The sequence below is a fragment of the Gopherus evgoodei genome, chromosome 19, assembly GCF_007399415.2.
Source record: "Gopherus evgoodei ecotype Sinaloan lineage chromosome 19, rGopEvg1_v1.p, whole genome shotgun sequence".
In the NCBI taxonomy this organism is placed as follows: Eukaryota; Metazoa; Chordata; order Testudines; family Testudinidae; genus Gopherus; species Gopherus evgoodei.
Window position 1 is genome coordinate 18,032,408 of NC_044340.1, and position 16,530 is coordinate 18,048,937.

Genomic DNA, 16,530 nt, shown 5'->3' on the forward strand with positions numbered 1-16,530 from the left:
CCAGGGAAGGACATGGCTCCAGGGGCCTTCTCTTTCCCCTTGTCCTTGTGCCACTATCTGAATGACACCATCACACTGCAGCTAACTTTGTACAATAACCTGTAACTTGGAGATGAAAATCCTGGCAGGTGGACATGGCTTTGAATGGTGATGATGGGTACCTTTTGAATCATAGCACACATGTACCATGCAAGACAAGGTATCATTTTATTTATTTTTCTCTCTTTATTTATGTTTTTTTGGCTTGGGCTTCTGTTCAATTCATCGTATTTATTCATATTTACATTTGTGTTATGACACCATATGTGATACAGGTTTCCATTCTCCTCCTGCACCCACGTCCCCTGGACCCATATGTCTGTAAATATTGGATTTTGTATGATGGCAGAACCGTCTTAGCCCAGTTGGCATCTCTCTAAGTCTTTGTCTGAAGGCTTCCGCCGTTTGATACTGGACTGGTCAGCTGGAGGTGATGGCAAAGTCATTGCATGGAGCTCCTGTGAGCTCTGGCTTTCTGGCTCCTATTGCAAAGCAGAAAAGATGTCGGTGTCTTTGGTGAGAATTGTATCAATGATGTTAACATGTGAGCAACCAGCACAGTGACCAATCACTGTCCACCGCTGGCTCTGCTAATGTCCACAATTAATGCACTGGAGGTCAGTTGGCCACAGGTAGGTATCAAATGAGTGTGTTTTAGTTTTTGCTTCTGTATCTTCAAACACAGTGTGAGAGTACCTCTTAAAACTGCCCTTTGGGTTGATCTCGGAGTCCAAGGGTCACCTTAAGAATACGAGAGAGCATCCCTCTTGAAGCCACCCATTATGTCCCAGCTATAAGGGTGTGTAGGCATGGCACTGTCTTAACACCATGGGCCTATGGCCCTATATAAGAACATGAGGCCTCCTCATGACTCCCTACTCACCTGTGTGTGTGTGTATGTGGCGTGTGCATGGCATCATCTTGCTCTCAGGCTTTATTTAGCAATGGAGGATCTTCAAGAAGGCCTTGCGGAACTCAATGTTGAAGGTGGTGTAAATAATAGGGTTCACGGCGCTGTTGACGTACCCGAGCCATGTGAAGGCACTGTACATCGCCGGTGGAATGTTGCAGTTGCAATGCATGTTCAGGATGTGGGTGATGAAAAAAGGTAGCCAGCATATGATGAAAACACCTGGGAAATAAAGAATGAATCGGGTTTGATTGCACTGATTGTCATTTTAACTAACCCTAGAAGATTTGTGCAGGTGCTCAATACTCTCTGAGATCCAACAATTTAAGCCCCTTATGGTGGTAAAAGAAAATTGCTTCCTGCAGGGGTGTAGGTCTTGTGTCTTGCTATCGTATTTTAAGTATCTAAGCACTATGTTTTCTCAGCAGTTGTAAGTTGATTGACTTCAAAGCAGTTACGCCGGCAGAGAATCTGGCCCTCACACGTCTCAGTCCTGTTTCTGACTTCCCTGCCATTTGGAATATAATTGGGATGCATTATAAATCATATGAGCCTCTTGCCAGCCGTTGCCAATCAGCATCTATTATTCCCCAGAGTACGGCAACACCCTGAGTTAGATGCGGTTGTCCTCCTATGCTGCTCTGAGAGGGAGAACCTGGCCTGGCCTTCCTAATGGTGGCATGCTGCCTGGTTGCATGGGTGTTTCCCCTAACTTATCCAGGGAAACCTGCAATAAGGCCCTCCCCTTCAGTACACAATACTCTGTCTCCTGAGTCCACTTTAAAGTATCCTCACCCCCCTTCACCTTGCATCTTTGTCCTTATTTGACACTTCCTCCTTCCCTCCATGTATTGCCCACTATGCTCCTCATGTTTCCCCACATGTTCCACCAGCAAATGCCCTTCTTTCTGCCTATGTGACAAACAAAATAGTCCTCACTAGACATTCCCATTAAAAGACCAGTCCTGGGAAGCCAATGGGCCACAAAAGAGGCCAAATTGAGCTCTTACCAAGCACAATGGCTAGCATCTGGGTGGCTTTCTTTTCCTTCTGCTGCGAGAGTTTCCTCCTGCTCAGAGTCTTGAGGGAAGTCCTTGTCTTGCCATTGGGCATGGACTGGATCTCAAAGACCTTGGCCGTCTTTGGGTTGTTTTTGGCATGCCCATTCTTCTCCGCTTTCGTGGGGCTGTCCAAGGGCAAATCCAGGGTGGAATTGAGGTACTGGTTGGAAGTGGCTGGCATAACCAATTGGTGGTTACTCAGCATGGCTGGTTTGTGTTTGCTTTTTTCAGGGGGGCTGGTACTGGACACCATCTCCATCTCCTCCATGTGATTCACTGCCTCCTGGACAAGGATCAAACCCCCACAACATAAAGATAGATAAATATGTAATTTGGAGCAAGGGAGTGATACTGTCTTCTATGAAGGGAGCAGGGTACTACTTGATGAAGAGATTAACCTCAGTTCAACTCCCCATCTCCTCTTTTGAAGAGATGGTCAGGGGAAGGTCTATACATTGGCTGTGTGGGAGGCAGAGAGGGGAGAATGCCTTTGGGAAGGTTGGGGTGACAGAACAAGATGGAAGCTCTAAACTGGGGGAGTGTTTCTGTTGGGGGAGTGTTTCTGTTGGCTCATTTCTTTGCTTATGTTCCCTTATTTGTATCCTTTTTCTGTGAACATTATTCTGGAAGGAACTGGCCTTTCCGACTCTGACAATGCTTATTTGGTTCTTCTGAGTTGTTCTGCTGTCTTATAGGGCTTATCAAAAGGGAGAACCTACCAGCCTCAGATCTAGAGCCTGCTGAAGATTTTCTATCAGAAGGATGTTTAAATGGAAGATGGCTCCCCCCCAGTCCCCCAAACAGAAATATTCCTGGGAAATGTCCATTTTCAACTATTTTATTCAGGTTTTCATAAGAAACCAAAAGAAATTCATGTCTCAAAATATAAAAAACACCAAGAAGTAAAATAAAAAGAAACCCAAGTTGATAATTGCCTTAAAAATCATGACATTTTTAACAATCTCATGGTGTTTGGGGGAGGTGAAGGAACTGAGTCCTAATATTTTAACTCTCGAGTTGGCGATACTGCAGTTCAAATAGCTGGCTTCCTTTGGGGAAAGGGAAGAGCGCCCTTTAAGATTTGATGCTGCATAGGAATTCCCTTTGTTAACACAGAGCTTTTCTTTCTTAGGCTAGGGGGAAAAACCCAACCTAAATGCATTCTGCACCATGCAAAGGCAAAGGGAGAAAGTGCTTGTCCTGGAGACTTGAGTCCTCTGTAACACTTACCACTTTCCGCTTATTAACTGGAAAACTCCCATTGGACTTGACAATGATTGTGCAGAGCTTCACATCTTCTGGATGAGTGCATTTGTCCTAAGAGGGAAAACATAAGCACACAGGTTACACAAGCAGATGGGAATTACGAGGGGAGCTGGCAAGAGGGATGTGGCAATTAAAATACAGGGCACTGAGCAGAAACAAATAGCTGGGATTACAAAGGTAAGGCGTCTGGAAAATTACTCCGAGGAGTGAATGATGGTGGTTCCCAGGGACTCTTAGCTCTTTTCTCATCATGAGAAAGACACTTTAAGGACCTTCGTAGCTCCTCAATCCAGCCTCACCCCTCTGTCTCCTTATTGCTCTGCTTGACTTGAACCTGCCTTTTGAGGGAAATGCTGAGAGACAGTTTGGAGATGGCGCCTCTCCAGTTACAAGTCCATATTAATTATTTCTCACTTCCTACTAAAATGGGAATTTGTGACAAGTGTCCTCACAGCCCACGCACACTTTGCTGGACTCTGTTAACATGTGTGCCTCAAGGCACCATCATCAGTCGCAGGTGTGTTGTGTCAGCCATGCGCTGTGCAGGACAGACATGCGTGTACTGTGTGTGAAGTATCAAGAGCTGTGTTCGTACATGTGTCTGTCTGAGGCTGCCATCACCATGGTGCCACAGCACATCCCAAAGGTTTCCTTGTCCGGGAGCCATGTTGAAGTTGCTAGCCAGTGGGCATCCCTGCAAGACGGCAATAGCCCTCCCTGTGGATACTACCGTAGTGGCAAGTCATCTGCACAACAATCTATTGCCCAGTACCGTAATGTGGGCGACACCAGCTACCATCACCGCCACATTTGGAGAGAAAGGAAAAAGTCAGCCAGCTCAGCCCTACATGTAAAAGGTGACCGGGAAAGAAGGAAGTGGGAGGTTGCTGAAGTCCTTGATTGAAGTTTTGAAAACTGCGTAGGGGTTTAAATAATAGGATCATAGGACTGGAAGGGACCTTGAGAGGTCATCTAGTCCAGTCCACTGCAGGATTAAGTATTATCTAGACCATCCCTGACAGGTGCTCATCTAACCTGCTTCTAACCTAATCTTGTAACTTCTATTAATTTTAAGACTAAATTCCCTGGGCTGCTTTGAAAGATCCAACCCTTGTTGTTGCAGTCCACAGAGCTAGCTTAGAGATATTTAATTTTCTGTTACAGGATTCAGACCTCTAGGTTTCTTGTGTTGTGCTAAATAAAACTAGCTCTCTGGGCTACAGTTTGAAGCAATAAATTCCAACAGGATGGTGAAAGATTGTGTCCACCACACGGTCATGGAGCAGAGGGACCTACTCGGAGTGAAAGAATAAAATTACCCTAGCTTTAAGCCCTTGCTGGATATCTTAAACCCAACTCAGACTCTGCAGAGCTAAAGCAAACATGGGTTGCTTGGGTGATGCCGATCCGACCACAGACTTGCTGATGAAACATCTTTGGAGGTCAGAAAAGATCTGGGAAGCTTCCACCAGTGTCCTGGGGTACCCCTGTGTCCATCTAGGACTCCCAAAAGGCATAAGACACAATATCCATCCTCACAGTCCACGGTTTCATTCAGACCAAACAGTGTCATTGGGGAGGGAATGGGGGAAGCGTCAGGAAAAGAATGTGAGCAGGAAGGAAAGAAAATGGTGATTGGAAGAGGGGGATGAGGTCTGGTTACCTTCAGCTGTGCCTGCGTGTCAGAGTCCAGGCCGTGGGTGTTGCGCTTGGTGTTGACACGCTTCCTGCGTTTCCGGAGCACTACATAAATCTGTACGTATACCAGCAGGGTGACAATGAAGGGAACGTAGAAGGAGACGATAGAGGAATACACAACAAAGGCAGGATTGGCAATGATACACTCATTCTTGTCTGGAAGACACAAGAGATTGCAGGAGCATCGTCCCAACTGTTAGGAGCTAGAACCAGCATTTTTCTCTCTCTCTCTCTCACCCACACTGGAGCCATAAGAACATGAGAACAGCTGCTCTCTCATCTTTCTCCAGAAATAATTTCCAAACCAAGAGAGGGATTGTCACAATGAGTCATATACTCAACTCCGCCTGCAAGTCCATGGGAGCTGGGTGTCCCAGCCCCCTAGGCTCCTTTGAAAATCACAAGCCAAGCCCTAATCCAAGGGAAAATAGATTTATTTCTCACACAGTTAGTGCAGGTATAAAATGCTGGATTGAGAGCTGGAGACTGAAATTCTCTAGCTAGCCACACGATCGCAGCTGTGCAAACTTCCCAGACTGCACCATCAAGAAGCCTCATTTCCAGCTGTAGGATTTGAGAGGGGAGTGCAGTCTCTATAGATCTCTCAGTCATCGGGCTCTCTTTTAAGGCTGCCTAATAGCTATTACTGGAGGGGGAGGGGTTCTGCTGTGGACACCTGTCCTACAGGAACGGAGCTGAGACCAGCTCCCTTTAAGTGGATCACCAAGAGGTGAGTCTAGAACTGATGAGTGATCATTTGCTACCAACCTGAGCCATACTCAGAGCAGTGACCTATACGTGAAAGGTTCCATCATTCCCATACCATAGATCAGGGGTAGGCAACCTATGGCACGCATGCCAAAGGCAGCACAAGAGCTGATTTTCAATAGCACTCATAATGCCCGGGTCCTGGCCACTGGTCCAGACGGCTCTACATTTTAATTTAATTTTAAATGAAGCTTCCTAAACATTTTAAAAACTTTATTTACTTTACATACAACAATAGTTGAGTTATATATTATAGACTTGTAGAAAGATTTTCTAAAAATGTTAAAATGTATTACTGGCACGCAAAACCTTAAATTAGAGTGAATAAATGAAGATTTGGCCTATCACTTCTGAAAGGTTGCCAACCCCTGCCATAGATCATCCAGCTTCCCTACAATAAAGGTTGTTGAATAGGAATGTATCTTATGCTGCTGTGCCAATGGAGCTGTCTGGTTATTTGTAAGGTGCCCATCACTGTGGTAGATTTTAAGACATAAGGATATCTCCTTCTTTTTGAGTGCTAATGCTGGCTAGTGCTATGCACATTTCTTCTGCAGAAGCCTGAGGACAAACATCAACCCTGATTGATCGGGGGATATAGGCCTGGCAGAGCAAGCGTTGCAACAGATTCAGTGCTGTTTGATTGGCAGAGGTGTGTATGCACCTAAATCTTAACTCCTAGTATTCATTATTCAGCCATGTTAATTCCTTCCCCATAACACAAAGTTCTCTGGGACCCAATGAGGCAGAAGAGAGCATGAAACACACAAAATAGCCAGCCACAGATGACATTATACTCACCTGTGTTGTTGAGACCAAACAGAAGTGGGCAGGAGATGGCAAAGGACAGGACCCAGACCACGGAGATCATGACAGTGACTCTGCGCCTGGAGCTGTAGCGTGTGTTATAAAGCATTGGCATTGCTACTGCGGTGTACCTGCATGCAACATGGAGACCAAGACCCTGCATCTTATTTCACTGCCAGTGCTGAGAGACCATCTGCGAATGTACAGTTCGTAAATCTGGAAAATTGCTCCAGAGAGACTACAGGGGCAGGTTCAGCTATAGAAGATCTCCAGGAACTGAGATGTCTAAGCTGGAAGGAACCCACTCTCTTGTCTCTGCACCCCTTGCTTTGGAAGGTTTTAGGGTGCAGCCCATTTGATGTGGTTTTCAATGCCCCTCCTCTGAAGAGAAGACAGCGATGCTGTAGCCTCATGCACCTTCTCCAGATTATTGCTACCCCACTGGTGTCTGCTTCATCATTTTGAAACATGAGCAGACACACATAAACTAAATGATTTTGTGCAATTCACCTTCCTACCGGCCACACCGAGCGGGGATAGGACCTTCCTCCTGCCGCCAGAGAGATCTCACCTGTCAATGCTGATGGCACAGAGGTTGAGGATGCTGGCAGTACACATCATAACGTCCAGGGTGACAAAGATGTCACAGTGGATTCGGCTAAATCTCCACTCACCGACCACCTTGGAGAAGAGAGAGAAAATTGGAAAAAGGCATTCTTTCAAGCAGCCAGGATGAGAGTGTCTAAGGGCCAATTCTGCTCTTAGGGTAGAGAGTAATTTTGGTGGCTTCAGTGAAGTTACTCTGGAGTTGTGCTGTTTTATATGAGAGCAGAATTTGGGCCATAGAAGTTAGAGAGGTATTCAGGTCACATCCTGTCAATACCCCGCTGAGCCAGTGCAGGATTTTTTGCTATTTATATCTTCTAGTGCTTTGTCCTGTCTAGCTTGAAAAGTCCCAAGTGATGGCGTTTGACCAGGAGACTGAGCTGTGAGCCAGCAGGATCTCATCCTTTGTAATTTCCCCTGCGATTGAGCCTGATTTTACCTTTCTTAATTCCATTCTATTGCTTTACATTCCCATTAAGCAACCCACATGACAGCTACATGGGCTTAAACTGCAGCAAGGGAGGTTTAGGTTGGACATTAGGAAAAAGTTCCTAACTGTCAGGGTGGTTAAACACTGGAATAAATTGCCTAGGGAGGTTGTGGAATCTCCATCTCTGGAGATATTTAAGAGTAGGTTAGATAAATGTCTGTCAGGGATGGTCTAGACAGTATTTGTTCCTGCCATGAGGGCAGAGGACTGGACTCGATAACCTCTTGAGGTCCCTTCCAGTCCTAGAATCTATGAATTATGAAAAAAACTAGGACCAAAGAAAATGCTACTTCCATGATGTCCAATGAGTTGACTCAGTTATGCTGTGAAGGCCAAAACTGTAACAGGATTTTAACAAAAGTACTAAATAAGTTCATGGAGGATAGGGCCACCAATGGCTATCAGCCAAGATGGTCAGGGGTATAACGCCATGCTCTGAGTGTCCCTAGCCTCTGTTTGCCAGAAGCTGGGAATGGATGACAGGGGATGGATCACTTGATGGTTACCTGTTCTTGTCATTCCCTCTGAAGCATCTGGCACTGGCCACTGTCAGAGACAGAATACTAGGCTAGATGGACCTTTGGTCTGACCCACTATGGCCACTCTTATGGAAGGACTTAACTGGGGCCTTAAAATGTTACAACAACATTGTGTCATAACTAATGCATAATAATTAATAAGTTAAACTAGCAAAATGTGAATATTTTTAAAAGTTTTTTTTATGCTCAACAAAGTGCAATAATGGAAATAGCACAAGAGAAGCCTATTGTCTCTGCATATATAAAAATAGAAGAAATAATTCACACATTACACATTCTTATGAATGAAGATGGATTAAATTCATAACAAAAGATCTTTGACACATTGTTACATAACAAAGATAGAGGCCTAATTATAATATTTCCAGTCACTAGCAGCTCTGTTCTCATCTTTTCTCTTGTTACTAAAACCAAATTTTGCAATTAAGTTTAATGGTGAGTAGTGGAACTATTGTATCCAGCGTGCAAATGGAAAAGCATATTTCCCTCTATTATAAATAAATGTCTTACTGCATTTGGAACTGGAATGAATAAGATATCTATTCTTCAGACTGATTTCTGTTTTCTAACCCATAACCGCAGGCAATATGAAGTGAAGGAAGGAGAGATAGAGGCTGCATTAAAGGCTGAATGATAGATGAACACATTTTTAAAAAAAAATACCATTTAAAGGGCACAGTCATATAAATAAGTTGGCTTGATTAGAATTTGCCTGAAGGCAAAGATTTGCCAGCCGGGTAGAACCCAGAGCTGCAATCAGCTGCTTGCAAAAAAACTAAACGAATTTGAGTTCACTGAGGATGCTGTGACATTAGTGCAGCATTTGTCCTCCAACACAGTGAAGTGTGCGGTCGGGTATGCATGGGAGAACTTCAAAAGTTTGGTGTGGCTGGGATATATGCTTCTATTAGAGCTGCTTGAAAAATGTAACTTCCAGCATTTCAACATTTGTTCTTGTCCCAAGTCAGGACAAAACTTGAAAGATTGTAACTTTTTGGAGAGTGCTGGAGGGCTGCAAAGAGGGGAGAGTCCTCTCCAAAGAGTGCAAACCGCGGGGAAGGAGACCTGCTTGCTCGGGGTTCCAGGACCGAGAGAGCAAACCGGGAAAGGAAACCAGCTTCGCCGCGGTTTGCTCTCTCGGTCCCGGAGCCAGCCAGCAAACCGCGGGGAAGGAGACCTGCTTGCTCGGGGTTCCGGGACCGAGAGAGCAAACCGGGAACGCCGCGGTTTGCTCTCTCGGTCCCGGAGCCAGCCAGCAAACCGCGGGGAAGGAGACCTGCTTGCTCGGGGTTCCGGGACCGAGAGAGCAAACCGGGAACGCCGCGGTTTGCTCTCTCGGTCCCGGAGCCAGCCAGCAAACCGCGGGGAAGGAGACCTGCTTGCTCGGGGTTCCGGGACCGAGAGAGCAAACCGGGAACGCCGCGGTTTGCTCTCTCGGTCCCAGAGCCAGACAGCAAACCGCGGGGAAGGAGACCTGCTTGCTCGGGGTTCCGGGACCGAGAGAGCAAACCGGGAACGCCGCGGTTTGCTCTCTCGGTCCCGGAGCCAGACAGCAAACCGCGGGGAAGGAGACCTGCTTGCCGGGGTTCCCGGTTTGCTCTCTCGGTCCCGGAACCCCGAGCAAGCAGGTCTCCTTCCCCGCGGTTTGCTGGCTGGCTCCGGGACCGAGAGAGCAAACCGCGGCGTTCCCGGTTTGCTCTCTCGGTCCCGGAACCCCGAGCAAGCAGGTCTCCTTCCCCGCGGTTTGCTGGCTGGCTCCGGGACCGAGAGAGCAAACCGCGGCGTTCCCAGTTTGCTCTCTCGGTCCCGGAACCCCGAGCAAGCAGGTCTCCTTCCCCGCGGTTTGCTGGCTGGCTCCGGGACCGAGAGAGCAAACCGCGGCGAAGCTGGTTTCCTTTCCCGGTTTGCTCTCTCGGTCCGGAACCCCCCTTGAAGCCGCCCAACAGCGCTGCAGTGTGGCCACATCTAACACCACTTGCAGCGCTGGTTGCTGTAAGTGTGGCCACTCTGCAGCGCTGGCCCTATACAGCTGTACTAATACAGCTTTGATTTTACCCTGTGAAAATAATCACCTGCAGTCAGATTTTCAGTAACCCTGAGCTTATACTTTGTGCAACTAGAGCCAGGAATGTCATTCTGGGTCATCTCTCTGTTCGCCATATCCTGGGCCACTTTAAGGTTTGAAGTTACTCTGGCTGCAATGGTCCTATTGGGCAGCAGCTGAGGATCTAGCCTGAAATGGTTATTTTCACTGAATGAAGATTGTATGGAGAGGAATCTCTACTCTTGCATCCTGGATCCAGTTACCCTCCATCCCACACATGCCGGTACATCCCCTAACCTAGGCTGAGATATTGCATTATTTGTAATGGGAATTAGCCATCTGGATCCTCTTGTTGGTACTGAAAATCATAGCCTCAGATTGTTGACAGCCACACCTACTGCAGAGATGGTCCCATCTGCTCTGGTGACCATGGTAATTCTTTTTTGCTCTGGATTCTTGGGTCTCAGATCCTTTCTCTGAGCCCACAGCCTGAGCTCCAGGAGTTTGCCTAATGTCTCCCCAGACTCTCTGAGTTGGGATGGGTTTATGAGAGATCCCTGTTCTAGCTGCGGTGGTGTAAAAAAGAATTTTGGGTTCTACTTCTTTGGTAGTTTTAAACCATAAGCCATCAGCCCCTTTTATCTGTTGGACACAAGTGTCTCTGGGGATTCCCAGCATTCATGGTGAATGCACGTGTCCCCATTCAAATATCAGAGACATTCAGTCACTGTGGCATACAGGAAAAGCATTGGAAGATCCCAATGCATCAGGGTGAGTCACATGGCTAGAGGGATGCGGGGAGGCCATTGTGTCAACAACGAATCACAGCTACAGTCATACACACGGGCCTGATTTCAGTTTACTCTCTAGATTTATGACACAGAGGTTCCTAGCAGGAGCCATGGATCCATGAGCTCATAGAAGGAAAAGGATTTATACCCCATCTTGTGTCAGCTCTGCTTGCTTCTTCCAATTGAAAAGGATGGGTGGGGTAAGAAACTCATAAACCAAGCCAGAAATGATGGGATCTCACAGAATGAGCTTCCATTTAAAGTGGATTGTTGTGGACCTGGTTTAGAACAGCACAAGCTAATCGCAGGGGCATTAACCACAATCACAGCCTGCTAGTGGTCATGTTAATGAGGCTTAGCACATGCACAATGCTTTACATTTCAAAGTGTCGTACAAACGTTAATTAACTAGGGTGATAATTAATAATGTGGCTTCTTGACCCTCAGTGAGTTTGTTCTGCTCTGTGCTGTTACATTCACAGGTTAATTATGGCTTCTCTTGTCTAGCCTCCTCCCCCCATCCATTTTATCTTTTTCCCTCTTAAATAACCAGTTGCAAATGAACGCCAAGTGAAACAAATTCGGTTGCTCAGTGCTGAAATTCATGCCAACAGCCACTCACTTCTCAAATCTTTATTTGTGTGTGTGTGTGTGTGTGTGTGTGTGTGTGTGTGTGTGTGTGTGTGTGTGTGTGTGTGTGTGTGTGTGTGTGTACACTCTAGAGCTTAGTAGATGCAAGGTCTTGTTCTTTGAAGTTTTCTTGTCAGGTCTAAGTAAACATGATGTACGGCACTGAGAGAGACTGTCTCATTGTGGGGGATCAATACAAATAGGGATTGGGGGGACAATACAATCTTGAAATTTTCCCAACAGACACAATAATTATTAAACTGATCTGTAATGAAATACAGGGCACACTGCAGCTGAATCCTCCATAGGATCTGAAAGCTCTGCAGAAAGTGAACTGTTGCTTATGTTGCAGGACAGGATTTTTCATTTTGTATGAATTTCAGCAACTTCAAAATTTTTCCATTCCAAAATTAACAAAAATATTTTTTTAAAAAAATTTCACACGAAAAAGAATCCTTAAATAGTTTTAGATAAATTGAAATATTTCATTTTGATATAAATTGGAATGAAATTATATTATTTTATCTTTTAAAACTTTTAAATAATTTTTAAAATATAGAACAGTGAATTTCATTTCAAAAAGTCATTTTTAAAAAGAAATAAAATAAAACATACTTTTCCAAAAATGTCAAAATGGGATGTTTGGACATCATTGAAACAAGTTGGTTTTGTTTTCCAAATGAAATTTTATCAAAATGGACACTTTTTAAAAGCATTTCAGTTTACACAAAAATAGCCTTTTCCATCCGCCACGAAAAAAGTTTCAGTGACAATCTTACAATCGGCTCTAACTGAATGCATGAACCTGAGACTGTCTCTCTTCTTAGCATGTCACCACATAGCAGGAAATGATATTGTGGCTCCCATACACTTTTATCTTCTTGATGAACAGGTAGGTTAGTCGTCTTAATGTGCTTCAATTCACTACACAGTTCAGAACAAATTTTCACCATTCAGTTAACCTCGAGTCTGAGTTTTATCTCCTATATTTAGATGAGCAAGACTCTCTGGGCTGCGTGGTCCCAACTTCCATCACACAAAGCAGAGTGCTGATCAGGAGCCTCATGAGAAACGAACATGTTTCCACCTGAGTCCTGGTCTCTGTGGATAACTCCACTGCAACGAAAAGCATTTTATTCCTTCACATACATAAAAATGCCATTTTCCTCCCTTTGGTGCCAAGGCTGAGAATTTTTTTTGTACAACTCTTGTTATCATTCTAGGTTTTCATGTGACCTTAATCACTGTAGTATTTGAGGGCCTCCCAGTTTTCAGTAGATTTTATCTGCACAACACCTCTTTTGGGTAGAGAACTATCCTTCCACCCATGTCTTTTCACCTATCCTTCGTTGCCATAAGAACAACAACTCAAGATCAAGTTTCCAGATGCCCATGCACTGAAGCTCGCTGCAGCAACCTGACCTATTAGAATGCAAACCCTAGATCTGTCCAGAGACATCAGCACTGATGCTATCGGCTGGGGAGAATTAGGAATTAGCACTTTTTTTGAAAACTATCCAAATTCAGCAAAGCTGCCAGCAACCTCCACCCCCACCTCCTCTACCAAGGGCTGCACTTCTCAGAATCCACGTCTGTTTCTCAGCATTTCTGGCTTTTTGGGAAAGGACTTCGAGCTTCAGGAAGGAGTCACCGAAGAGCCCTGCATATCCACCTGCAGATAACATGATACCAAGTAAGGCAAGTGGAAAATGCATCTTTGGACTGACTAAATATGGTCAGAATATCAGAACAAACTGTAGAATATCTGAATATAGGAAAGAATTTGAGTCCAATTCACTGCTGCCATGCACTTTGGAGTGTCAGTTACTCCTGTGCAAAGAGAGTGCAAACTGTTGAATTCTACATTCACACCAAGGGGAGCATAACACAACCACATTGCATAAGGACCCCCTGGCAGTAAACCCTAAAGCCGATTTTTCAGGCTTGCCTTTTGCATCACACAAAGCAGATGGGAACTCTGTACCTGCTGCAGCTTGGAACACCAGTCAGATGGGGGTGGAAGTCACTCTGCTGAGCTATTCAAATACTGATAGCATAGACAGGTCTGAACCCAATACCTCGGTCCCCAGATTATCGTCTCCAAACTGAAAAGTGTGACTCAGGATCTGAACTTTGAGGCCACCTTTAATTAATAAGACAAAGAAATGAAAGTGTTCTGGCAAACCCCTTCCTGGGCAGCTTCCCCATTCCTTGACTCAGGGCCAGCAGAATTGAAGTTCAAGGCACTGGGCATTCACAGAGACTGTGCTAGTTCTGGGGGAAACCCTGCTCAACCCCAGCAACGTGTGCTAAACCAAGCAGAGCTTTTCACCTCCTCTGTTGATGATCACCTTCATTTTTTTCCACCTAATCTGCATCCCCCTCCGTTTCCTCATAGAATCATAAAATTTAAGGCCAGAAGGTACCACCCGATTATCAAATCTGACCTCCTGTATATCACAGGCCACCAGCACCACCCTGAGCCCGTAGACTAAACCCTACAAATGAAATTAGACCAAAATATAGCAGCCCAGAGGAGACTAGACTGTTCTGTGCTACAGGAAGAAAACAGGAGGGACTGAGGAGCACTATGATGCTGGTGATGAAGTGAGATATACCCAGATAATTCTCGCTTGTGACCTGCACCCACATGCTGCAGAGGGAGGTGAAACCCACCCAAGATCACTGCCAATCTCACTGGGGGCAGGGGAGGGGAAATTCCTTCTCGGTCCTACCTTTCGTGATCATTTAGACCCTGAGCATGTGAGCAAGAACCAGCCAGTCAAGCCCCTGAGAGAGAGAATGCTCAGTGCTACCTCAGAATCTTGGCCTTCCTCATCCGATGTCCCATCTCCAGCCAAAGCCACCCTTGATGCTTCAGAGGAAGGAGATAAAAAAAGCCCTCCCAGAATACATTTTGGATGGGGGTATCCCTTTGTGAACTCTGCTGGAAGCCGGCTGAAACGTTGCATGAGTGTCCATTTAGGCTATGTCTACACTATTGCTACACTACTCCATTTTGAGTCCATCAGTGCAGTTCCTACACTGGCAAGAAAGCACACCGCAGAGGCATGGAATGCCCTCTCCAGAAAGTTTCAAAGCTCTTAGGACTTGTTTTTATAATAGAACCTAAAAGGGAAAACCATGCCCCTTACGGAACATGTCCTCCTCTTTCTTGTTTGTTCACTGCCTTGGAGCCGAGCTGAGGTGCTAATTAAATAGGAGAGGTTACGCTGTGTTAACTCAAGACTCTGCAGGCACTGGGTTGAAATCCATCAGGAGGGTTAATGCATATCCAGTGGGAAATACAAGGGCCAGACCAAAGCTATTAGAATCAGTCGGTAGCCCCAAAGTCTCATTTGTGCTGCAGAGAATGCCTCCTGAGATCATCTGAGTTTAATCAACTTCGTTGGCAACACTGGCTCTGTCCAATAGCAAGAAATCCCACTGGCAAATCAATAGCACACTGAGTTGGTAGGAAGAAGAAGAGGAAGAATAAATAGGTCCATCTACCAGTAAGTGAGTCCCTTTTAATTTGGATCATTAGGAAGATGCAATGCTAAGTCAGTGCTAAATCTTCTTGGTACGTTCCTCACCAGGGCTCCCATCACTTGGCATTCCATAAACCTTATATTTAAGGGAAGAGAAAGGAATTCTGTCCAGGTTGCTGTTCTGCCTACCCAGGACAAGGCAGGTGCTGTAGTTAGTCCCACGTGCTATGGTAACAACTCCAGTTTGCTTATAACTGAATTGATGACTAAGGCTATATCTACACTACAAGCTATTGCCGTGATACTTGTGCCAGTGCTCAGCTGAGCTAGCATGCTAACAATAGTCGTGTTGCTGTGACCGCCTGGGCAGTGGCAATGGAACCATAGGCTAGGAGTCCCCAAGGGAGTACCCACAGGATGTGGACGGGTTTGTACTTGGGACGGCTAGCTCTTGCTGTCACTGCCTGCTAGCTCAGATGAGAGCTAATGTGAGTGTGGCACGTGTACAGAGGCTCAGAATCACACCACTAGCTTGTAATGTATATGTAGCCAAAATGGAGTCCCTTCCATTTGCCTCCAGCCTTGTAGTGGTTGTCAACCAATCACTAATAGATGTTCTGTAGGGAAAGATACAGACACTGCCAGAGGAGATGAGCTGGGTGACTGCGTAGGTCTGTTCCAGTGCTAACTTCCATGACTACGATTAGATTTTTCTCTCTACTAATTGCAGAAGAAAGATCCCCACAGTGACATGATGTCTACCTTCCGGGGAGCAGTTTAAGCTGTATGATGTAAAGTGTGAATTGATCTTCATTATGGATTCTATGTCCTGCTGATTTGGTTTTTTCAGTTTTCCTGATGTGCAGTCAAATATCCTGTCTCTTCTTCTTCCCTCCTCCCATCTTGAGACACGTTAAAACTGCTTTGTACAGTTATCCAGAACCCACACAGCCTAACCTGGGGGCACAATTAACACCAGCTGCAGTGCATAAATGTGATAAGTGTTGTCAAACAGTTATGAAGGGGCAGTGATCTACCCCTATGCTAACATGGATATTAAACTCCCCACACATTTGTCCTTAATATTAGGTACTAGGTGTGACAAGGTATAGCTGGACATGTATGGGGCATCTGATATAGTTAGGGAAAAAACAAGTAATTTCTTGCTAATTCTATCATGTAAATCAATCACTTACGCAATCAATTTCTCTTACAAACAAATCTTGCCGGCCCTGATTCAAGAGAACACACATGGAACTTGAGGAATTTTAGGTTGGACATTAGGAAAAAGTTCCTAACTGTCAGGGTAGTTAAACACTGGAATAGATTGCCTAGGGAAGTTGTGGAATCTCCATCGCTGGAGATATTTAAGAGTAGGTTAGATAAATGT

General features: G+C 45.4%; 1 protein-coding gene across 1 annotated transcript in view; it reads right to left on the reverse strand.

The window, feature by feature from the left end:
- Window positions 1-255: 255 nt before the first annotated feature.
- DRD2 (dopamine receptor D2) overlaps window positions 256-16,530 on the reverse strand; it is a 66,812-nt gene continuing 50,537 nt past the window's right edge. Inside the window, exons 3-8 of the mRNA XM_030538603.1 lie at window positions 7,121-7,230; window positions 6,544-6,680; window positions 4,940-5,130; window positions 3,241-3,327; window positions 1,960-2,293; window positions 256-1,171 (exon numbers count right to left, since the gene is read on the reverse strand). Of these exons, the coding sequence (XP_030394463.1) occupies window positions 978-1,171; window positions 1,960-2,293; window positions 3,241-3,327; window positions 4,940-5,130; window positions 6,544-6,680; window positions 7,121-7,230 (1,053 nt within the window). The 3' untranslated portion in view covers window positions 256-977. The remainder of the gene's footprint in view (window positions 1,172-1,959; window positions 2,294-3,240; window positions 3,328-4,939; window positions 5,131-6,543; window positions 6,681-7,120; window positions 7,231-16,530) is intronic.